The sequence below is a fragment of the Zootoca vivipara genome, chromosome 7 (genome assembly GCF_965207765.1).
Source record: "Zootoca vivipara chromosome 7, rZooViv2.hap1.1, whole genome shotgun sequence".
Classification (NCBI taxonomy): domain Eukaryota; kingdom Metazoa; phylum Chordata; class Lepidosauria; order Squamata; family Lacertidae; genus Zootoca; species Zootoca vivipara.
In genome coordinates, this window is record NC_142590.1 from 48,721,907 (window position 1) to 48,746,940 (window position 25,034).

The 25,034-nt window shown below is 44.2% G+C and overlaps 1 protein-coding gene across 2 annotated transcripts in view; it reads right to left on the reverse strand.

Moving 5' to 3' along the window:
* Window positions 1-209: 209 nt before the first annotated feature.
* The window catches only part of ELAPOR1 (endosome-lysosome associated apoptosis and autophagy regulator 1), a 62,149-nt gene continuing 37,324 nt past the window's right edge, over window positions 210-25,034 (reverse strand). The window contains exons 4-23 of one of the 2 annotated variants that reach the window (XM_035122592.3): window positions 20,879-21,026; window positions 19,851-19,931; window positions 19,599-19,704; window positions 19,306-19,455; window positions 16,977-17,065; window positions 15,863-16,040; window positions 14,875-15,003; window positions 14,430-14,520; window positions 13,846-13,951; window positions 12,870-13,007; window positions 12,383-12,640; window positions 11,401-11,574; window positions 8,623-8,803; window positions 7,575-7,671; window positions 6,476-6,577; window positions 4,969-5,095; window positions 4,186-4,364; window positions 2,674-2,839; window positions 1,949-2,029; window positions 260-478 (exon numbers count right to left, since the gene is read on the reverse strand). In XM_035122592.3, coding sequence (XP_034978483.1) covers window positions 410-478; window positions 1,949-2,029; window positions 2,674-2,839; window positions 4,186-4,364; window positions 4,969-5,095; window positions 6,476-6,577; window positions 7,575-7,671; window positions 8,623-8,803; window positions 11,401-11,574; window positions 12,383-12,640; window positions 12,870-13,007; window positions 13,846-13,951; window positions 14,430-14,520; window positions 14,875-15,003; window positions 15,863-16,040; window positions 16,977-17,065; window positions 19,306-19,455; window positions 19,599-19,704; window positions 19,851-19,931; window positions 20,879-21,026 — 2,650 coding nt within the window. In that variant the 3' untranslated portion in view covers window positions 260-409. Of the gene's footprint in view, window positions 479-1,948; window positions 2,030-2,673; window positions 2,840-4,185; window positions 4,365-4,968; window positions 5,096-6,475; window positions 6,578-7,574; window positions 7,672-8,622; window positions 8,804-11,400; window positions 11,575-12,382; window positions 12,641-12,869; window positions 13,008-13,845; window positions 13,952-14,429; window positions 14,521-14,874; window positions 15,004-15,862; window positions 16,041-16,976; window positions 17,066-19,305; window positions 19,456-19,598; window positions 19,705-19,850; window positions 19,932-20,878; window positions 21,027-25,034 lie in introns of both variants that reach the window. The other variant, XM_035122591.3, reaches the window with a different exon arrangement.

Here is a 25,034-nt window from a genome sequence, read left to right on the forward strand (position 1 = left end):
GGATTGGAGACTTAGGAGCCTGCCTCAATGGTCTGAATTAATTAATGGCAATGATATCTTGGGCTGTTTTACACATTTCTGGTGTTAGGGGAGAGAGGAAAGACAGTTATTGTCACCAGCATAGAACAACTTTTGTTAAAGAGGTAAAACCCAAAAGCAGTACAGAAGAGTGGGTAGGCGCAGGAAACATACAAATATATATCTACATATAATTTTAAAAGCACAGTTGTATTTGGCATGGTTTTGTTTCGGGAGGGAATGTTAAAATTTTCGGTTTTAAAAAAGTACAGTAAGAAGCTGAAGTTAAAAGTGTATCCAATAAGGCCACATGGCAAGTTCATCAAAGTGCAGGGATTAACCAAGGAGAACTCCCAAAGCATCCTGCAGGTGGGAGGTGGGCAATCCATTCCTAAAGATCCATGTCAGTGGTGCCAGAGGAGGTCTTCAGTGGGACCGAGTCAAAGCCATCAGATGTTCTCTAAAGACAACATAAAAGGAAGTGTGAGTGGGACTATATAAAATGTCATTTGCATCTCTCAGAGCTCCCACCTTTTGTCTGAAGTAAGCCAGATTATGTCATATCCCAGTATTTAGTAACACAGAAGGAACAGAGAGTGCAATCCTGCACCCTATGCTCATGAAAGGGCAGTAGGGTGCAAGGGCAGCTCCCGCAAAACTCTTATGATAACCCTTCCTCCCCTACCAGCTGCCTCCATGCATGGTCTTCTGACCCTGTCAGGATGGCTATTGTAGGGAAACACAGCGCTACATAAGTGCTATATGGAACCACAATTTTAATTCTACTTCCAGCTGACTGCAAAAAGCAACGTCTCTGCAGTGCTTAAGGACCTTAGCATAGAAGCAACCTGTGCTGGATAGCAGTGCATTCAGAAGAGACAGTTGGTGGGGAGGTGAGGGTTGTCACTGAGCCTTGTGGGAGCCACTCAGCAGCCAGCACCCAGAGAGGACTGAATTCGGAAGGATCAGCAGAGCCTGTGGATAGGGTGCTGGACATGGTTCAAACCCCACTTCTGCAATAACCTCACCAGCAGCTTTGTGCAAAACAATTATTTCAGCCTCCATCTGCAAAATGGGGATAACAGTGATTGCAGCAGTTGCATCATGCTGGTTGTGAGGATAAGGAACTATTACGTTGCAACTAGAAATATATGCTAACAGCTGAATATTCATAACCTCTTGATTAAAGATCCTAATTCAAGCAAAGCAAGCCTGTACACATGATAATTCGCCAACATTTTAACAGAATGTATTTACTGTGGTGGGGGGAATAACTTTTGGGTCACAAGCAGAAAGGCCCAGTTTGCTTGTAATTTGCAGGGGAGTGGAGAAAACCCACCCACACTCTGTGCACAGTGTTCAGTTCATAATTTATTCCAGACATGGCATTTGAACCCCATAGGCCGAGATTTCCATGGCTCTGTCTTGGTTCTCCCCAGCTCCATCAAGTCAGAGCAGCCCTGGTTCTGGCTCTCAAAAGATGAAACTGAGCAAAAGGCAGACAGATATGTGACACAGAGCCAGTCATACATGATTCTGGACAGCACAATGAGCAGCAGCTACTTGTTCCAGAGACAAACCAGGGCTCAAGGACCTTTCTGGGTAAGTTTATGATCCTACACTTGCATGCTGAATTAACACCCATTGGTGTGTCTCCAGCATACATTGGGCCTCCTTGCCTTCCTCCTCCAAAATAAAGGTTGTGGCACCATCCCCCTTTGGGAAAGGAGAGGCTGCAGCTGTAGAAAGCTGGCAGCGTGGCTTGGATTTCCCAAGAATACCATACCACGCTGGGTCCCAGTCAGATGTCACTAGGCCATATTGTCATCCCATCCAATGCCATTTGGTTGCTATACACCCTCAGTCAGCTGGCTTGTTTTTAGACACAGGGGACACAAGACAATACCATCTATATTTGGTCTCTATCTACCTGGAAGACTCCTCCTCTTAGCTTATTGAGAACAGACCTACACACAGACTCCTGCCATGCCTGACTGTACCTAAGAGAAGCCTACAGGAAAACAAATAGCCACATTAGGGGGGGCAGGGATAAAATGAAAAATAAAAGCAGTGCACCATTAACTAGAACATCAGTTAGTAGAATAGGAAACACAGCAGCACATGAATATAGACTCTGAGGCTGGAGAAAGCTCACAGATCTAGGATGAGGATGTTACTGTAGTAATGACTTTTGATTGGTCCCTGGCCTGTAGCATCCTGGAAGGGTTAGCTGTGTTTAATGTATTTGATTGGAGAGAAAGTGTCCTTTTCCTTTTGCTACTCATCTCTGCCAATATTTTAACAGGATAGAGGAGGAGAATGAAGCTTTAATCACACTTCTCCCTCCCCCTCCAACCCCCCCCCCCTACTACAACCTGGGTCTTGCACAGTCAGCAGCCCATGCTAGAGATCATTAGTTCAAAAAATCAAAGGATAGTGACTACTAGAGAAAGGCACACCCCCACACACACACCTCAGGGATACTATACATATTAAGTGAATTGGGAAGCTGTCTATTCAGATGTGGCCTCACAAGTTCAACATGACATGTTAGACATCTGTCAGGTTAGATAAACATTGGAGCCAAGCCCAAGGCCTCTGTTGCTTCATTCTGGCGCATTACACATGCAGGCTGGGTCTCACAAAGCACCTTACCTTTGTGGTGAAAGCCCTTATTTTGCCAAAGAGAGAATTCTTGCTTGTGAATATCAGGTCATCCTCTGCATCTTCCCCCTCCATAATGGCACAACTGTCAGCAGCTGGCAGCTCACTGTCCTTGGCACTGGAATTCATCACCAGCTTGGAATATTTATACTCCAACCTTCAAAGATATAAGACAGACATAGAGAAAGCCAGATGGATGAGGGATGAATAGAGTTTGGGTCCCAAAAATGGGACTTGCCGGGGGGGGGATCACTTTAAAATCTGGAGATGCTAAGCCCTGCTTCAGGCCACATGAAAGCTGACTGTTACAGGTAGAAAAAGAAATGTTTTGGTACACCCAAACAAGCACATGCAATCATACACATTCACAATCTAAAGGATTTATTTGCTTAATTATGCATGCACTGCAAAGGTGGGATATTTTCCCTCTTGGAGAAAATTCAAAAGGAGCTTGAATTTCAGTTTCTCCAAAGAGGAAACAATTCTGCCTCCCTTCTTCTCAGAATATTCAGCTGCTGATCTTTGCCAGCAAACATTTCAGAGTCCCATCTGCTGCTTGGAAGTGGAGACCTCTGCTGATAAGTAAGCTGTGAAGGTCTCCATTTCAAGTGGTGGTGGAATTAGTGTCCTCTCTGCCAGCAGATACTTTCGCATGTAAGCAACCAAAGGGGACACTTACCATAGCATGAATCCACTGGCAGCAGTTACATTCAAGCAACAGTAGACCTGATTCCCAGTAGCTGTTGAGAAACTGGTGGGTAAGAAACACTCTTCATTGAAGAGGTTTCATCACAACTACAGCTGGAATTGGATCACTGCTCAGCAAACCCCACTCAATATTTGCTGGTAATGCCACCAGCTTTTTCTAGTGCATATGCTGGGAAACTAATTCACAGGATCCATCGGCAAGTTTTGTAGCAATATGGTCAAGGGGTGACTCATAAAGGGTTGTGGCTTGTGAAAAGTCATAGGCACTCCTGGCCAGTCAGCAACCCTGTAACTACACAATGCTGACCTAATGCCCTGTGTCTCATATTGCCCACCAGTAAAGAATGGGGGGGTCCTTCCCCTATATATCACGGCCTGTATGAAGCAGTCTCATTTCACAAGTTGCACCCTTTTCACAAGGTGCTACTGAACAGGGCTATGGATGCACTGTTTATGAGTGTGTTAAAGTTGCATGCACTTAACACTTCTGGAAAATAAAAAACTGGTTTGTTTTTGGTGGGGCTTTCTTGCATTTTAGGCATGGAAGGATAGGCAGGGTTAAGAATGGGGTGATAAGAAGGGAAACTGGGGAAGGCGAGAATGCCACCACTGACATGTAACAATGTATAAAAGATAGACATATTATTGAAGAGCTTGTTATCTTTGAACACAGGCTCACACCTATTTGCTTCTGCTGTGCTGTTCAAGGTTGCCATCTGAAAAAGGTCTTGGGCAGCTATGAAGAAAGAAGCAAGCAAGCAAGCATAATGGGCAGCAACAGAAGTAGCTACTCACTTCTGGTTTTTCTTCCAGAAGTAGCAAGTCATTGCAGTCAGCAGGATAGCAGCACAAGTCCCCGCCGAGATGCCCACTTTGAGCCAGAAGTCCATGGCTTTGCAAATGCTGACTTTTTGATCTGGGAGCAAAATGCCCCCCGAACACAGCTTGGGCTCCCTCCATACATACGTGGTTCTCTGTGGAAGGAAAAGCAGGCATGGCCTTCTTTTAATCACATGCAGTCGCAGGTCATGCTGCATTTTTGTACTCTTTTTGATGTCGATGGTCTTACTGTACATTTCTGTTTTACCCTGTAGCACTTAGGAGAGATTTTACGCTAAGCTATTTAGAAATGGTTTTCAGGGAAATAAACTGAAACCAATATAGAAATGTAGTGTTGACGCCACCTTACAGATTTGAAGCAACAATAATAGTTGTACCACCACCACTTTAGAGGGACCTTGAAGGAACATACCGGTAATCCTCTTATCAAAAATAAATCGGTACATCATTGCTGAACCTGCTGCTGAAGCAGCGGTTTATTGTTGTGAAATCAGTGGAACTGACTTCAGGTAAGCATGTTTAAGATCAGACAGTATGGCTTTGTGACAACTCGGGGGGGGGGGATTGTGTATTTCAATTTGGTGTCTCTGCCTGTCCTAACGGGCATGTTCACTAAATGATCATTGGGCTGCCGTAGCTGTCGATGACTTGTTTTAATGTTCATATAATAGTCACAAAAATGGGCAGCTCTCAGGCCCTGAAGATAAGAACTCAAAAGAAGCCATTCTGAGTTCCTACCTGAATCCCTCCAACACAGGCGCTGATGATAGCATGGTAGTCATCTGCAGAACAGAGGGGGCAGGCTTCAACCGTCTCCCACAAGAAATGGAAAGTGCATCCGTCACAGGTTCCTTCAGGGCACTTGCTGTTTGAAAAATTATAAAGATGCCATCTGAGCCTAAGCAGTGGCTCACCTCATGACATAGCTGTTGTGGGTGTCAGACATGACCCTGTCCCAGAACTGCCACAAAAGAGTCTGTCACCAGTGACTCCAGGGAACCAAAGCCATGCCTCATGTACGTAGCGCATGAACTCTGCTGCATGGAACACTTGTTCTTGCTGTAAATGCTATTTCTTTCATAGATGCCAATAGGTCTTAGGCATTTCCTGCATCTGAGTTACACAGACCCCTTGGTCTGATGTTCATGAAAGAATTTAAACCCTGGAAGGTTATGATTAAAGAGGTACCTCTGGGTTGGTATGTGAAGGAACGGATATGGCAAAGCTTATGCCGATAGGTTAGGTCTGTAAATGTAAATGAGACCAAACTGGGTTCTAGAAGAGTGTCACAGTGCTAAACGACATATAAAGTTGGTGGCGTATGAATGCAACTTGGCCTCTTTACACTTTTTGCCAAAAAAATAGCTACATCTCCCAAACCAGACTGGGACCATAGTGCAGCACAATAAGATAGTTTTAGTATTCCTCCCCGTACCATTTTCCGAATGAAAATAACTCCACAGCAGGAAAATCATATGCACATTTCTATGATTTTCCCTGCCTCAGCAACAGCAGCCTTTGGGGAAATGCCATTGGGAGTGCCATTGGGGAAATAGTGCAGAGTGGAAAGGGTCAATGTTAACACAACTTCATCTTGTGCTATAGCCTGACCCAGGCGGGAGCTGTTATAGCTACTATTTGGAGGGGTGGGGAGAAAGCTTTAAGCAATGGAGATGCTTTTGTGCATCTTTTAGTTTTGCCTTTAGAAGGGTTGTGAACACAGGAAGCTACCTAGTGCAATGTCTGACCTCCAGCCGCTCAGTATTGTTTATGTTGTCTGGAAGAGGCTCTCCAGGATTTCAGACGGGACATTCTCAGCCCTATCAGGAGATGCCAGGGACTGAACTAGAGACCTTTGGCATGCAAAGCAGATGCTCTTCCACTGAGCTACAGTCTTTGCTAAATCATTATTCCTCAGTTCTCATTTAAAAAAGCAACTATTAAAATGCATAAACAAACAAGTGGCACCTCAAAAAAAATTGGGAAAAGATGAGCAGCCAGCTTGAAACATAGGAGTCGACAAAACTGAAATATAAATTACAACTAGAATTGGAAGCAAGTACACCCAGTACGGAAGTAAGTGCTGTTCTCAGTGTGACTATTTTTACAGCATTGAGAGCATTTATATATACAGTATATATTTTCTCCACCAATTTCCAGTTTTTGCCCCACTGCAGAGTTTGGAGCAGAATGTAGTTTTAGCAGGACGCACCTGCTATTGAGACTGACTAACCTTTGAACTTACCTCGGCACAGAGAGCACTCCAGAATGGGGTTTTAGAGGATCACATCTCACTCTAATGGCAGTAGCTCTCCCAGCACTACAAGTCTGAGTCACATCACTGGATCTGCAACATATATGCATGTTATGAAATCCCTGATAAAGCTGAAGGCCCTGTCATTTACGAGGCTTCAAAGTACTAGCATTTCTCACTAATACAGTTGCCACTCGGGGGCAACACAATGCTGTATCTCCCTTCTTTCTAGCATGTTTTCATACTTTTAAAAAGTGGGAAACGCTTAAGGCACGTGTACTGGATCATTTTTCTTTTTCATACAAAGGACTGCTGCACAGCAGTACAAATGGCAGCAAAAAAGGAAATCTGGCCCAAGGAAGAGGAAAAGGGAGGACAAATCACAAGGATAAATTTTCCCAGGGTGTGGGAATACTAAAGGTTTATTGCAAATTTCATTCAAATTAAGCATAGGAATGCATTGAAAAGTAGCATCCAAAAAATGATCCAACTTCCTTCTCACACATTCAAGTCCCACCTGCCAGAGGCTAGAGATGAGCTGAGAAGAAGGCGGGGAGAAAGGATGCCAAACGGGTTCTGCAGAATCAAAGCCACTCCTGCTGGTAACAGCAGTAATACTGTGGCTGGTTCACGTGCAAATAATCAGGACAAGGGCAATGCAATAAATGAAAAACCAGTCATAAAGCCAGTTTGAAAAATCCTGGATCAAAACAGCGGTAGTAGTGGAATGACTATAGGCCGGCGAATGAACTGTGTAGCTCATGAGCAAGCAAGAAGCAGCGGTCCCCGAAACCTTCCAGAGAATGATTTGACACAAGAGCACTCTCTCCTCCTGTGGTTTCTAGAAACTGGTATTCAGAAGTATTGTGGAGGCAGAGCATAGCCATCACAACTAGTAGCCATTGATAGCTTTATCCCTTCATGAATTTTTTCAATCCTCTTTGGAAGGTTCCAGGATGCCAAAGCCCCCAAATTCCCCGTGATGCTGAAATACTAAACATGTTCCAAGACACATTAATAACCTAGAGTTTTCCACAGAAGAAAACTGCTAAAACTGCCTTCACCTATGTTTGGCAGTCTTGTAGCTTACCTGTAAAAAAATATTATATCCGGTAAGCCCACATTCTCTGCAGGGAAATAGTCGGGAAAAGAAGTGATGTTGTCCAGAGTGGTCTCCCTTGTTACTCCTATAAGTTAGAAGGAAACCAGTAAGAAGGACACTGCACTGAGAAGACAGTGGCCGCTCCCAGGAACACCCCTCTCCCAATACTGACTGCGCTAAAGAGCTTCACAGAGGAGAATCCCATTTCAATTCTCTCTTCACTGCTTCCAGAAAATAGGCTTGTCTTGTTCATTGCTTTCCTCACAAATGCTGATCAGGGTAGTAGAAACAAGTGAGGCCTTTTGTACTTTTGGTTAGGCTCTGTTAGTGTGTAAGAGTGACCCAAGTTCAGCTATTGGATTGCCAGGTCTTGAAAAAAATAAAAATAAAATGACAATATATAAAATAAAACTAAATTGCCAATTCCTGAAAATAAAATACACTTTCTTTTATGGGCCTGGAGGTGGTGCCAGTGATTTGAGGTAGAATGGAACCCAGTGCAAAAATAAAATAAAATATGTATTTCTCTAGCTATACACTTTAAAAAAAACAGCAAAAATTGGGAATGACTTTGCCTCCTTTGCTTTCCTGGGACCTGGACAGAAAGCAAAAAACACAGCTGAGGAGTGGGGAACTAAAGTTTAGTGGTACTGAATAGTGTAGGGTTTTCATCAAAGTTGCCTATGTTTTAGATGAAGGAGCACACTGAACTCACTACTTTTCCATTCAGTTGTTTGACAGTGGAATAGACTCCCTCGGGACATGATGGACTCTCCTTCATTGGAGGTTTTTAAACAGATGTTGGATAGCCATCAGTCAGGGATTCCTTAGCTGTAATTCCTACTTTGCAGGGAGTTGAGCTAGACAACTCTTTGGGTACCTTCCAGCTCTATGATTCTATGATTTATCTAGAAGGCATAATCAGGGGTGTTCCTGTCACCTGAATCAGCGCATGCAACTCTCCCAAAAGCCTCTATCAAACAGCAACCAGAGTCCTCTGTTCAAAGCACAGACTTATGCTCCCTGTAAGTCTCACCTACAAAGCGGTCTGCCAGGCTCACGGGTTGTGAAGACACCACTGATTTGTAAGCCATGACATCAGAGGGGACAATGATGGACTGGCACACATAGGAGGAAGTTGATTTGGAGAACTCTGTCTCTTTGCCCAGGATGTGCATCTCTGTGACATTATCCGTGCAGGTTGCCATCTTCCTTCCCTTCAGAGATTTGCGGGGGGGGGGGGGGGTAGAGAGAGAGAGAGAGTTGGCTGGATCCTTGTCTTTATAAAACCTGAAGTTCTTTTTAAAAGATCCGGAGTAGACCTTGGAGGAGGCCACCGGCCTACAATTTGCGAAAAAGGTGAAATACCTAGGGGTGAATCTAACTGCGAAAAATTTGGATTTATACAAAAATAATTATGTGAAAGTTTGGAATGAGATTAAGAGGGAGGTCGAAAGATGGTCGGATTTAAAATTGTCCTTGTCAGGAAGAATATCAGTTGTGAAAATGAATGTATTGCCAAGAATGCTGTTTTTGTTTCAAACGTTGCCAATTATAGATAAGGTGGATTGTTTTAAAGAGTGGCAGAAGGCGTTATCTAAGTTTATATGGCAAGGGAAAAAACCGAGAATCAAATATAAATTGTTAACAGACAGTAAAGAGAGAGGAGGTTTTTCTCTGCCAGATCTTGGGATTTATTATGAAGCTGCCGCTTTTTGTTGGTTGAAAGATTGGTGTTTACTAGAGAATACAGATGTTTTAGATTTGGAAGGATTTAATAATGCTTATGGATGGCATGCATATCTATGGTATGACAAGGTCAAGAATCATAAAAGTTTTAAAAATCATGTAATTAGAAAATCATTGTTGAAGGTGTGGATTAAATATAAAGATTTATTAGAGAGGAGAACACCCCTGTGGATTTCACCACTGGAAGCTAAGGCTCATAAAAAATTGACTACGGAGGCCAGGTGGCCCAAATATAGAGATATCTTGGTGGAGGAAGGAGGCCAGTTAAAGTTAAAAACGTATGAACAGTTAAGAAGTAAGGTAGATGACTGGCTCCAATACCACCAGATAAATGAAATGTACAAGCTAGATAAGAAAAATGGTTTTTCACAGGAAAAATCCAAGCTGGAAACAGAACTGCTAGATCCAAAGACAAAGAATCTTTCCAGAATGTACAATCTGCTACTGCAGTGGCATACGAAAGATGAACAAACAAAAAAGGTAATGATAGATTGGGCAAAAGATGTGGGACATAACATTATGATGGAGGATTGGGAAAGGTTATGGAAAAAGAATATGAAATTTACGGCATGCACGGTTTTGAGAGAAAATATGATGAAAATGATGTATAGATGGTATTTGACCCCAGCAAAACTTGCAAAGATGTACCATAACCAGGATAATAAATGTTGGAAATGTAAGGAGGCAATAGGAACGTTTTATCATATGTGGTGGACGTGCCCATTAGTAAAGGACTTCTGGGAAAAGATTTATAATGAATTGAAAAGAGTCTTTAAGACTACGTTTATTAAGAAACCAGAGTCCTTTCTTCTGGGCATAATGGGAAGAGAATTACCTAACAAAGATTGGAATTTGTTTTTGTATGCCACGACTGCGGCAAGAGTGTTACTAGCAAAGTACTGGAAGACATCTGAGTTACCTACAGTGGAGGAATGGCAGATGAAAATGTTGGACTATATGGAACTTGCTGACCTGACCGGGAAACTACGCGACCGGGGAGACGAGAAGCTGCAAGAAGACTGGAAGAAATTTAGAATATACGTTAAGAAGTATTGTAACTTAGACATTTGAAGGGGATTTTAAGCAATTATATAGGTTGCAGATTATGAAACAGGAGATTTGGGGGGGGGGAAATGAAACCTGTAAAGTGGAGCTGATATTGGAACCGTTAAAAAGGGGGCTCGAGGGGGTCCAATAAGGAATTAAGAAATTTAAAATTAGGAAATTTTATTGTTATTATTGTTCTTTTTCTCATCTGTGTATGTATATCTTTTTTATGTTCTTATTTTATGTTATATTTTGGATGTGGACATACGGACTCGGAAGTAAGATAGTCATGATTGTCTTTATTCGTTGTTTTGTAATTTGAAAAATCTAATAAAAAATATTAAAAAAAAAAAAAGATCCGGAGTAAGAGGACTCAGATGAACCCACCCTAAGCAATGAAAGCACGGGGAGGGTTGCAAAGCCTAGCACCAGTGCCTCTGACCACTGCATTTTCCATTACCCACGCATGTTGGAAGGGCGTCTATTTGTGTATCAGTGTATATGCGTAGAGCTCCCACATATAACGGGAGTGGGGAGTCTGGGACGAACGGACCCTGCTTTGCATGGAGAAGCTCTATGTACACACAGAGAGCCTTTTCCAAAGAGTTCTGTATGCATAGGTAGGGGGTGTGGTCACCAGGTGCCATTGGCGGTGAGGATAAATCAATGATGCTGTGACACACACAGAGAGACACACACACTTTCAATGCACAGGGATCTATTAATACCCATCCTTTCACAGGAGAGAAGGGCAGTTGCATCACGATAATAAAATGCTTCCCTTAAGTTACAGATAAGGGACCTTCAAGAATTTGAGCTGATTTGTTGCGGTGGCTCAGCTAGAGTAGCCAGAAGGATGGGATTCTGCTAAGGAAACGTTCTGCGGCTGCGGGGTGAGCATGGGTGCCTAGAAACTCTCCACACCATAAGGGTGATTGCAGGCACTCAACATGTAACTCTCACATGTTGGGGCCCTGCATAGAGGATGGGCTTCTCAGAAGCCTCGCCACGTACTTACATGATTCCCACAGAGGCTGATGTTGAAGTGGTGAAAATACTTTAGCCCTTTGGTGGTAAAACTGGGCCCCACCAAAAAGGATGTGCTATTAGACAGTGCTGAGAAGTCATACTCCAGAGTCCTGCCGTCCGCGATGACTGAGAGGTGACAGTCACTGTAACAAAGAGAATGGATCTGGGGAGCAGAACATTTTTTTACAGTCAATTTATTTCCTCATAGAGGAGCTCAGAAATTGTCAACGTCTCCAGCGGCATGTAAAACCCAAGTTTACTCTGACAGGAAGGGGCCCAAATGTGGCTGATTATTCTCAAGCCGTCCAGGTTTATAGTGCTCCAGAATCCCATAAGCTTCTGTTCACAGGAATCTCACTTGCCAATTTCCACCAGGGAACCATGTGGATAATTACACAAAACAGAGTATGTGGAGATGAACTGCTTAGCTGTTTTGTGCCATTTCCATTTTGGCAGGAAATAATTTAATATTTCTGAGGAAAGACAAGCTTGGGGTTTTTTTAAAAAGCAAAACTCTGGGATGATTTGGTAAGGGAAGAATCCCTTTCAGTCTACAGGTTCCATGTTTTCAATAAGAAAAAAGCAAAAGTTTGTTAAGACAAAGTTTTCAGTTATATTTCTTCTTCTTCTTTTTTAAGGATCTGGCCTCATGCATACCATGTGAGGGGACAGTCTTTGATGACGGGGTGGGATCTTGCCTGCCACTTCAAGTGGAACCCTCTCCGGCCAATAGATCTGCTGCAATTTCTCGTGCATGCAGATTTTGTCTGTAATTTTGGATGGGGCGGTGTACTAATAAATACTAATACTAACACTAACACTTATATTAATGGTAATATATTGATACTGCCCTACTGCTGCTTTTAATGGATAGCCCTCTGCCAACTAAATTTATAAACTTAATGGGGCACTTTTATTTAGATCATTGCAAATTGGCCAGAAACGATGGGCAGAAAGGAGGACAATATTACCGGGTTGTTTTTTGTGCCGGGGCCACAAGGGATGCAGGCCTGGCTGCCGTAGGGCTGGTGAGCTTTCAGGTACGTGTTTGCTGCACACGGATAGCAGCCCCCAGAGCTTCTGTCAATGTAGTGGCCGTGTGGGCAGGAAGTACAGGACGAGCCCGAGGATTCCAGAGCGCACACCCGGCAGTATGACGCTACGCCTTCAATGACGTTGGTCACATTGATAGAGTACAGCTTGGCAACATCGTTGGTGTATTTTCTTCCCTAGAACAAAACACAGAAAGTGCTCAGAGGGTCTTGGAGAGGTAGAAGTGTTTGATAAAGGGAAGGTGGGATGCTGAGGATGAGGATGGTGTGCCTATTCCTTGCTGGGACATCTTTGATTAGCAAGACAGTGGAGTAGCTCTGATTCCTGGCAAGGAACTCCCCATAAAAAGGATAACTGAGGAGCTGGCTGTGAACAGAAGGTTCCCCAGGAAGTGATAGTCCCTACCGGCTCATGATATGCTGTTCTTTGGAAGGCCCACGTGAAGCTCATGGTGGCGTTCTTTTCAATGATGTAGGTGTAGGATTGCTTTCCCTTCGAGCCAATCCAGGTTTCCACAGGGGTGTTGGTTCTGGAATTGACACCCTACCAGAGATAAAGCAGGGGCCTAGTGAGTAAAGAGCAAGCAACACTTTCTACCTAAATAATTCTTTATTACAGATACAGTTATTTCCGTAACTTGAGTATAAGCAGGGGAATCATGCCAGGCAGATTGTGAGAGCCTTGGAATAGCCAACTGAAAAGGAGCAGAGGTGGAGCATTAGTGGGAAGGAAGCAGTTAAGAGGAAAGACGACACTGAAGTTGGGGAAGAGAGGCTACAGTGACTAGGAGAGATTTTCATTCACGCCCATTGTAGCCCAAGAGAAGCTGATGTGGGCTGCAGGTCAGAAAGCACAGGAAATTCAGAGCATCATTTGCAAAACCCAATAATACTCATTTATTTTAACATTTTCACAAGTCTTTTTCATTTTGCACTATGTACGATGAGTGACCTTGCTACCTGTCCAAAGTGTACAGTATCTCTGAACAAAATGTTTTTACACTGTTTTTATTAATAATATTAACGTTATCAACAATGCTGGTTTTTAACATACCAACAGGTGGTATACCTATATTTATTTTTCTCGCCGCCATGGTGGCATTTTGACACAGAGTCCTCACAGAGCTGTAACTACAGGATGCAGGTGGGCTATTGTTCCTTTGAAAATATCCCCATAGAAACATATATATTTTGGGTGAAAGTTTCCAGAATTGGGAAACAGCCAAGAGATTTGCCTCTTTTTCTAAAGGCATCAACTACAGAGGAAGAAGGGGCATGCGTCTTCCACATCCTGTTATACCTTGGGAACACAAAACCCCAAGGCAAACCAAGCAAGAGAAAGCTTATTCACTTTGGAGAGGGAAGAAGCTGGATCAACTTACCACCATGAAATAAAGCTCACAACTCATACTGCAGATCGTTTCAAAGACGAATGTGATTCTTGCAATCTCTTTACTTTCGGAGTCCTCCATCACCGATTGTGGGGAACTGCAAGAGAGCAAGCAAAATTCAGGGGGCATCTATTTGCTCAAGGTCTTGGTGAAAACAGAGCAAGGACAGGAGATGGGAGCAGGAATGTCTGGGGACAGACCACCTCAATTAGCAAGGCTTACTTCAGCAAGCCATGAATCTGAATGTTTCCCTCAGCATGCTCTTGTTTGGAACACACCTGAAGAATCTGAGGGTGGCTGGTCCAATAAAACAGCATTCCAGTCACACGCATACATTTGCCAGGACATGGCAAAAAGCAGGCAGCTGCTGAGAGCTGCTGAAAAGCCAACTCATTCCCTCATTCATTCATTCTTTCTGTTATTGTTCACCAATGAGCATGATGAGTTAAGGATTGTGGAAGAAGTAATGCAAGCAGCACACTCTCAAAGGGGAGAAGGTCCCACTGCTTGGACTCAGTGTTGTTATGCATTTTGGATGCATAGGCTTGCCATCGCCAGCTCAGCCACACACTCACCTGAACCCAGGAATCACCAGTGTCAGTATCATGAAGTCATTGTCAGAGGCTCCTGCTGCTGTGTAGATGTAGTCGCCAGCTACTTCCCACCCTGAAACAACAGACAGAACACCATCTCCATTCAGTGAAAGGGCATTACTTCAGTTGGATATCATTAAATACACAGCTCTATTAACGCTTACATACTTCTCAGAGACATGGGAAGTCCAATTGCCTGAGGCCAGAACTAGACAATTTAGCATGACGGCCGCTGAAAGCAGGCAGCCCCGTGTCACCCCTCTCTTTGATCTGGCAACATCTGACACTACAAGTGGAATGAGCAAGCATCACAGCGCTGTGAACTTCCCCACTGCTTGCAGGGGCAAGAGACCTCACAACATGACAGTGCCCAGCCATGCAAGAACTGCCCCAACGCCTCGGGGTTAATATGTGCCCATGAAGATACCTGCCATTCCCTTATATTCAAAACTGGTTCCACTGAGGACCGTCGTCTCCATGTTTGCTGGCAGCGTGTTCCACCATTTGTATTCAAAGCCTAGAGCTGGTTCAGTCCCAACGGTGCAGTTGATGCAACCTGAGAACAGAAGGAAGCAACTTTACAATGCTGAAGCTCGGGAGGAGGAATGAACTCCCATGTGGAAGGCTGTCACTAGGTGGCTGGTGGGCGCTAGCAGCCCTTTCTGAAACAAAGAATGAGAACAACCTATATAGAGGCAGGCTTGGCAGCAACATACTTCAGAGGTGTGTTCATGCGCATGCCTACTGAACATATACTGCACACTTTTTTAAGGTGGAAAAATCCGCTTGGCTAAGCTTCCCCACTTGATACCAAAGTGGCAAAATGGCCTGGTGAGGTCTAGCCACTATTTTGCGACATCTTGAAATATGCTAGAAAAAAGTGTTTTCCAGCACTTGCACTGCTACCACAAGATAATATTACCTTGCAGGCCTTTACCTGGAGTGTCATTGCATATTGATTCTTCCACTTGAAAAAGTGGTTGGGTAAGCAAACCCTAAGAATAGGCTGGTGGCCGCCTCTGCAAATTACCAATGAATTTCCTGATAGAAGGAGAGTGCCATATCATGCATTTTTGTTGTTGCTGTTTTTAATCAAGTAAGTGACAAAGAGGAGCCAACTGTGTAAGGACAAAGCAGCCAGTTCCATGGTGCTGTATGTATCCCACCCCTCACAACTCTGTTGCCATTAGAAATAATGTGGAATCATGAGCAGTAACAAAGAATAGGAAAATGAAGCGCTCACGTTATGCCACCTTTTTATGCGTAATTAACATCAGCTCCAAATCAATAACTTCAGATTCTCTGCATGCATCCCCACTGACACTGCACAGGTCCCTAATCATTGAAACATTTTAAAGAAAGTAATTCACGTGACAATTTTGCCAGCCAAGAAGGAAAGAACAGAACAGCATTACCAGACCCATTTGAATATGATCCGTATGGGCAGGGCTCACAGGAACTGGTGTTTGTCTTGAAAAAACCAGGATTGCAAGGTGGGCATGTCGTTTTAATGCCAGAAGCAGGCAGTTCTACAGAACCGGGGAGATCCTCACTGCAGATCTTTGGTTCGGCCCACTTATACATTAACTGAGTCTGTTAATATAAGAAAGAGATAAGAGCAAACATTTCTACACTTCAATCCGCAAAAAGCTGTGCAATGCCTAGATATCTCTTTACATAAACAACAATTACACAGGCTCTCTGCCCATGTGCAAAAAGCATTATGAAGATATTCCAGGAAGGAAGCCCCGAGATATTAGCTCCTCTTCCTCTCACCCTCCCGATGTTCTCCTGAGTTCCCTCCCCAAGTTCAGTAATATACTGTCAGTATGGAATGGTCCACATGGGGGTGCTCTTTGCACACAGCAGTGATAAGAAGAGCCTTGCTCGAATTGACCCAACTACCCCAACATTCTGCTTTCACAGTGACCAGCTGCCAGTGCTGGAGTGATACATTTTGCCCCAGAGGGCAGGAGACCCCAAAGTCTGTCACTGCAAGGAATCCTGCACAGGCTTTCTTCTCTGAGGCAGGACACAAGGGGAGAAAGTGTTTCTCCCCTTTGTGCCCCATTTAGGCTTCCTTCTCTTGGTGGTGGCAGCATGATGATGGGAAGACCAAGTTTCTCCCCTTCGTCCCCACACACCACCACCAAGAGAAGGAAGCCTGCAGGTTCCTGCCACATCCCACTGTAGCCACTTCCCTCTTCCCGAGGTAGACAAGGAAGTGAGGCCTTTCCAGGGCCACACACCTCTTCTAATAAGGAGAACCCAGCAGCAGTGGGTTCTGCTTATTAAAAGAGGTGGGTAGGCTTCGCCAGCCATGCCATCTTCAGGGCCTGACACCTTTATATTCCTGCATGCTCAGTGACTCCTTATGTCCCTGCTTATTAAAGCATGCACAATGCTTTGCAGTACGGTCTTTTCCATTAAAGGTAAGCTCTATAGCCATGTGCGTCAAAAAACTAAACAAGAAATTTTCAAAATTTAAACGCCACCATCACAAACAAGGAAATCCAGAAGGTGAATTACCTCTCCATTGGTATCACAGGCTGTATGAGTATAAAAATAATCCTTATCTGTGCAAGCTGGGCGTGGCTTGCATGATGCTGAACCTGGTTCTTTATTGAAAAGAGGAAACAATGGTTAAAACCACGTGAGCATGAAAGAATCAATCTAGCAACATCTCAGCAGGAACTTGAGAAGGGTGCCATGCCCATCTCACACACATGCCCATATTTTATCTCTGCGTAGCAGGTAATAATCACGGCTACCATAAATCTATTCAGTGTATTTAACTGGAGCAATGAGAAGGGCAGTGTGTGCATGTGTGCAGATGTACAGGTCGTTTCAGGCTTCAGTTCCAACATTTGTTCTCCTAGAAATTGTTAGAAGCCATTTGCCTCATATTTGCTTAAGACAACTGAATCTGATGGGAACAAAGAACAAGTTTTTGTATCATGTTAAAGGAGCAGGCAGTTCCCAGCTCTTTTAGGGTAAGAAAAAGTGGCAGCAACTGATGAGAAAATTGCAGGGATTTTGCCGTGAAGATGGAGCATTTTGTCATTAAGTTGAATACTCTCTTCCCCATGTAGGAAAGGCGAAACCCAAGGTCCATTATTTCCCCCTTTAGTTTCCAGCAGCCTAGTAAAATGCTTCAAGCATAAGGTTTTGAAGCTGATCAAGTCAAAGTCTTCCTGCACGACAGCAAACAATCAAAATGCTGCAGTCTGATGTGCCAACTGCTGCCACTTATAGGGGAACAGACAACACTGATACTGCACTCGCCAGATATGATGCAAGCCTGAGATCGTTAAGTCGGTAGAACATGAGACTCTTAATCTCAAGAGGCATGGGTTCAAGCCCCAGGCTGGGCAAAATATTGCTGCATTGCAGGGGGTTGGACTAAATAACCCTTGTGGTCCCTTCCAACTCTACAATTCTGTGATTCCAAGCAACCACAAAGAGGAATGAAACTGCTATAAGCCTGTAATTTGAGAGTAACTTTCCAAGTCTTTCTGCAAGGCAGAGTTCCATAGAACTGAGCAAATTATGCTCAAAGCATGAAGGCACTAACAAAATATACCCCTCATTATGCAGAGAGCAATACATGAGAACGATGCCCCAAATCTAGCTGTGTAAAATTCCTCTAAAAACACAGAACTATGGATCAAAAATCTGCTTGAGACTTAGACCTACTTTCCATGGAGATGGTAAAAATGTGCCTCCAAACCTTCGTTTGGAGAATTCCCTGGAAAAAGCTCAAGATTTCCCCAGTAATTTTCCAAATCTAATATGGATCCAGCCTGGGCTAATTTCTCCACCATTGCTAGTAATCTTGCTTGCCAATTCCCCCCCCCCCCAAAAAAAAACTTTCTGAAACTTATCAAATGGCCAGGGAAGAAGGAAAATGGCACCCAAGTGGGCTTGTAAAAGCTGGGGGGGGTCCCCCTATGCTTCCAACTTGCAATAATAAATGCTTCTAAGCATGCCAACACCCTCCAGTGATTCCCAGTGATGAAGGGAATTCAAATAACTGCACTTTTAAATGCCTCGCTATCAATAAGGCAGGAGGAAGTCAAAACAATACTTATTGGTGCTTATGTTAATGGAAACAGCTTAGAAATAGCTTTTGGCAAGGATAGCTAATGGGCTGTCTCCCAGGAGCTCCCATCATCTTTGACCCACTGTCTATGCTGGTTTGGGCTGATTGAGGCTCATCTGGATGGGCACTACACTGGCTACCCCAGGCTTTTGGTTTCATCTTCACTTAACTGTTTTCCCTCCTCTCCCCCTCAATTTCACATGCTTGTGAATGTTACTGGGAGAAAGAAAATGGTGTGTGTGTGTGTGTGTGTGTGTGATCAGAGGGTTGATGCCAATCATTACAAGCAAAAGCAAAAGCAGTACCCAACACTGCAGACTTATCAAAAGCAGGGGAAAGAACATGGCTACATTATTACATTTTTGAAGAGGAGAAAGGAGAGCAATTGGGTTTTCTTCGTTAGAGCAGGTGCAATGGGTTCTAAGCTGGCAGGAAGGTTTAGGTAGCATATTCAACTGAACTTGGAAGCTGGGCAAACATCTGGGGATATGGGATACTTTTGCTTAGTAAAGCTATGGGAATAGACCATAGCTCAGTGGTACTGCCCTTCCTTGGCTATAGAAGGTCCCAAGTTCAATCCCCAGCATCCCCAAGTAGGGCTGGGAGAGACTCCTGCCTGAAACCCTGGAGAGCCACTGCCAGTCAGTGTAGACAATACTGAGCAAGATGGACTCCATATCAAGGCAGCTTCCTATACTCCAAAGTCATAAATCAGCCTCCTTCATAGGTTTTCTGATAATTAGCTAAGGTGCTTACCTGAGTACATTGCTGGCTCGCACTGGTGGCAGGAAGTAGCTCCTTTGCTGGAGTAGGAGTTTGTTGGGCATGGCTGGCAGAAGGAAGAACCTAATTTGGCTGTGTAGGTGCCTGCCTTGCAGGGAAAGCATTCAGAAGTGAAGGCTACTCCTAGGGAACAGGGGGGGGGGAGGAAAGGGGTGAGGTTGGATAGCAGTGCAAGAGAGGGGAAAAAACCTTTTAGCCGCTGCTGGGCAGAACGACAGCTTGCATAGTGGCATCAGACCCGAGACGTGCACCAACCAAACACAAACCTGTAATCTCAATGTTCCTCACCAACACAGGCTTGGGAGTTTTGGACCACACAGAGAAGGCTGTCGTTCTCCAAAACAGAACATTGTTGCCCTGACTCAGCTCCACCTGCAAATGTTCAAAGCACAGACAGTTCAAGTCCCAGCTGATACTGAAAGGCTGTACTGTTTGGGACTTCAGTACTGGGTCCCAGAAGCACACACAGGTCTCCTTCTCCAAGCCATAGGCACAGTTAAGGAGCTCTGTGCACTTACAGTGTGTGTCTCCCACCCTTTCTCTGTGGTTCTCATCCATCGTGACTCCTCTACAGTTGGCTGGCACTGGTCATTCTGAATCTGCAACAAATGAGAACCTGGGATGAGGGTGCATGGGGTAAATAAGTTGATTTGTAGTAGTAGTAGTCAGCTCAAGATATCACAGTAAAATTAAAATTTTTGCTGCTGGAGGGCAAAACTCTTTTGTAGGACCAAGTTCTAATGCTGGAGTGTAGAGAGAATGTATGCTTAGCTTTAAAGGCTGGAAAGATAGGCTGCTGTAGGTTTCTCTGGGCTCCTACAAAGTACAAGGTAGAGAAAGTGCCCTAACTAATCCTCCAGCAGCGAACCTAGAGCACATTGTTCAGAGATTTTTAAGAAGTTGAATGGTTTTGTGTCCATTTTGGCACTCGAGGCAACCATTCCTGTATCTAACCACTTTCTTAAAGCAATGTAGAGGAAGAGCCACTTCCATGAAAGAAATTGTGATAAAATGCACCTCAATACACTTCAGAGTTGTTAAGTTATCTGAAGTGCACTTTAAAGAACACAGCGGTATATGTTAATGGCCCTGGAGATGGTATAAATGTTGGAAAAGTCTTCTTGGCTACTGTATTGTAGTGAATAGGGAGGAGAGGAGATGCCAAAGTAATAATGCTGTTGTTGTAAATGAGCATCATTATCTTTGAAGTGCAAAAGAAGGGAAACCACTGTATCTTGAAAGGACTGCAAAAATAACTGCTGCCAAAATTCATTTGTCGCCGGATGAAGTCCAAGAAGGAACAGTTCAATGGGAGGCTAAATGAATTGCCAGCAACACAAAAATGAACCCCCTCCCGTTTTCTGGTTTAAATACCAGGAATCCTTGTCCTTGACTGCAACAAGATGCAACATCCATTTTTCAGATAGGCCCAGAAAGTGAAAACTAGTGCAGAGGTGGTCGTATAGGTAAAGACAGTGCCCAGAAGAAATCCTCCCTCACTTTGCATGCAATATTAGCAAGGTGGATTGAGTTATAGGAAACATACAAAGAACTCAAAGACGATGCTGCTGTCTTGGTAGATGTACTCAAAGGAGACGGTGCCAGATTGCTTCAGATTAACAGCATACACCAGAGTGGCTGTGCACTCATCTGTGTTGGAGGCAATGTAATCTCCCTTAAGACTCCACGTTGACCTGGAACAGAACAAAGGGAAAAGCCCAGCTGTTAAGGGAGTGCTACTGTACAGTTCCAGAGAACAGACACTCCCTAAACATTACAAGAGTTACATTAACAGGAGAGATGGGTAAGAAAGCTAAAAGAACAAATGCCAGATGTTACGTCGCCACTGAAATATGGGTGTAATATTTATGAAGGATTTGTTCCACCGTTGTAGCTAATATACAAAATTGCCCAGAAACTGCCTGATCTCCAGATAAGTCTGTGCCAGGTTTGATTTTATCTGGAGATCAACAACACTTAAGCAGGCTGCACTTAGTTGAGTCATGTTGGCATTTTATACTGACGTATTCAAGTCTATTCCACAATGGTCAGTATATTCCCTGTATATCACTCTCTCATTATATGCTAGGCCACAACATGAGGCTGCAGAATGATAGACGCAATTACAATGGGACAAAGCACAGGTTCTGTTTTGTGCAATCATTTCTAAAGCAACTGAAGAAGAAAAAAAGAAATGCACCCACCCTTATTTTACATCTGTTGTAATCTAAGGCAAAGGTGAAATAGGAATGTGTGGGGTCTTAACTAAAATGGAGACCCTTTGCCAATCTGGCTGAAATTTGGCAGGTCTTATAACCTGGGGGGCGGATAGCTGAATGTCCCCATCATGCCATTCAAATAGAAAACCCCAAATTTATAAGATGGAGATGTGCAGTTTGTTCTCTCATTAAAAGGAGTGGGAAAATGAAAATGACAGTAAGCAGAGGTAAGAACCAAAATGGACGAGTGTTAACCCAAAACTTCCATCTATATCCTTCACATGCTCCAAGACAGGGGCAGATAATGCACCTCTTGTGCCTCTTAGCCCAGTCCTAGTTCTCTTTCCTACCCTGTTTCTCTGCCTACTATGGAGTAAAATCAGAATCATAGCAAGAAGGGGAAAGGATGGGCAAAGCAGTTGGTAGAGGAACATACAGGGTCTCAAACTTTAGAGGGGCAGACAGGATCTCAAGGTTGATGATACTGCCCTAAGGGAAATTTGGTTTAATTTCACACATCATCAGTTCACTTAATTCAGAAAGAAATAAAAGAAATTGTGGTGATTATCATCATGCTTGCTTCTAATGACAAACAGTGTCACTTTGGGTGATAAAACTGGATGGAGGTGGAAGCAGGAAAACATAACCAAGGGTAGTGATGCTGATTTGCCCTGCGCTGATGTGCAGGCAGTAATGGGGTGAAGGTGTAAAGACTCCTGAAATGAAAGGTAAGAGGTGCCTTTAGCTTCTCTGGCAAATGACAAGCATGAAGGAGGGGCAGAGGAGAGAAAACCATGGTAGGTGGTGGTGGTGGTGGTGCGAGGGGAAATAACTATAAGTCTCTGTCTGTGTGTATTTGTGAGGTCCTCATTGTCATCTAGTTACACATGCCTCTCTTACCATCTGTTCTTCTTCAACCCCTTTCTCCCCCCCATATTATACCTGCCCGTTTTCTTCCAGACTTAAGACAACCCTCCATCCCCCCAAAATTACACTTCCTGATCAATCAGAAGTGTTCCACAGCCTGTGAAGCCCATTCCTTCCCCTCAGCTCATTATTTTCAGTCTGAAAAAATATGCAAGCACTTTGCAGCAGAAGAGAGATAAAAGCCAAAAATATAGACTATAAACTGCATACTTTGGGATTTCATACACATTTATGAAAACAAACAGGCAACTTGCTCCTGTTCTTTTCAGCAAGAGGAACTCAGAACCTTTCACATGCATCGTTGCCACCACTCCATGAAAGGTATCCTGGATCTAAGGCAAACTGGAGGAATCAGACAGACCTTAACTTAATGAGACGAACCAGCAATGGTAATAATCTGCCCCTCTGCTTCTACAACTGTGCTTAGAAGTTTGATGAATAATTTAAGTGATATGAGAAGTAGGTTACATTTGCAAGTTGCACAAACACTTTTCAGCACGATGGAGTTGAGTTTTTCAGCAAAAAGCACTCTTTAAAGGATGTCTTCTGCCTGACGAGTCTCAGCTAGCTTATCTTCAGCGTCAAAATGATTAAAGCACCAGGCAGGAAAACAAGGTGGCAGTCCTGGGCTCCGCTCCTCAGGGCATTTGAGGCCAATAGACAGACTTAAAGCCCCAGAGCTTGTAAAGCAGAGCTAACACACTATACCCCTTCAAATCCAGGCTTCACAAAATACCCTCACTAAAACAGTTTTAGGCTTAACATCCATTTTCCTATCAGGATTAAAAAGTACAAGTAATCTCAAAACAGGAATGACTCAACTCCAGGTGACTGGGCAATGGCAGAGATCGGCTAGTGCTACTGTGGTAGCTAGGACAGCTATTTAAATTGAGGTCAAGGCTTCCAATCTTCACTAATGGACCAGAACAGAGACTTCTGTTCTACTGACAACATAGGAAGCTACAGTACAGGCCTATCTTTGTGGACTGCAATGTGTGGGAGGAGTCAGGAGTCAGCCCTGCGCAGACCGCAGACCTGGATTCTCCTCAAAAGAGGACCAGCATCTTTCAGAAGATCTCCATATTGCCAGTGACCATGAAGAGCCATTAGATTTGGATATCCCTGCTTCAGAACTGGAGGCCCCCACACCAGTTCCCTTCTAAGCCTTCCTGACCTGGGCAGACAGACCCAGGGGGAGGTTTGCATTGCCTCCTATTAACAGACAAGCAGCAAGGAAGAATATAGGCACGCCACATGAATTTTCCAAGATGCATGGTTTCTAATTAAACGGACTGGCAGGCTGCTCCAAAACAAAAGGTAAGGGTTAGATTCCTCCTCCATGTCACCTTACTTATGTGCAGACATTAGCACACCCACATTACACACAGTATCTTTAAACAGGCTTTGCGCCTTTGTGCTAATTATGTGAATGTGGGATCACAGTTAGTGCAGAAGAGAACACAGGAGAGAGGCACTGAAAGCTAACGTGGCTAAAACTCCAACCAGGACCAGGGAAATCCAGGTCCAAAGCCACACTCAGCCATTAAGCTCCCTGGGTGGACCTTGGCAAGTGACTGTCTCGGCCTTAAGGGATAGCTGGGTAAAATGGGGGTGGGCAGCCATGTATGCCAACCTAAGCTCCTTGGGAAAAGGGTGGGGTGCAGATGCAATTAAGTAGAGAGAATTTTGGCGAGTGTAGATCTGAAGCTTTACATTCCAGCTGAAAAGCAAGTCAAGCAAAACAGCCCTCTTAAGCCTCATGTTCTGAAAGGAACAACCAAAACTCCAGGATAGTGACAAGGAATTTGAGAGGTATTATTGTTAGAGGAATATTGCATTTGAGGAGATGTGTTTCTGCAGGGAGAACACAAACACAGCAGGAGAAGCTTCATTTAAGATGGTCATGTAAGGAAAAGAAAAATCTGTACAGATTCACCAGACCTTAACAACCCTGCTTCATGATTTATATGCTTAATTCCTTGATCAAATGTTTGTTTGAAGTTGATCTGTAAGTTTGTAGTGTCTTAGTTCACTCCAAAGAAGGTGTCTGCAGCCTCCTCCCCTTCCTCCTGCATCCCTCACCTCCAGCAGACAATGACCCACCAACAGTGGAACGTCCCCAATACAAAGCCTGCTGTTACTGCTGATCACCCCTTTCCACTCCCTGTTGCTGCCCTCCAAAGACAAATCCTTAGTGTTGGAGAGGGTACTGCCCCATCATTGACCCCAACATCCCCTGGATCGGGCCTACCCACCCCCTCCCAAGCTGCTAGGAGTTTCATTGTTCTCCCACTCCCATATGAGGGCCAGCGGCGTAGCTAGCCGCCTGGCCGCCCAGGGCGGCAAACCCGAAGGCACCCCGCCGGGGGGCGGGGTGTCCGTCGCATGTCATGATGCATGCACGCACTAGAGGGATACGAAGCAGCGCTACGGCGACATAGCAGGCAGCGGCGGGCGGCGTCCAGCAGGTCTCCCCCTCTCCCTCTGGCCCTCCCTCCGCCCATCCTTACCACGCTCGAGGCGGTTCTCCTCACAGCCAGTTTGCGCAGGCTCCGC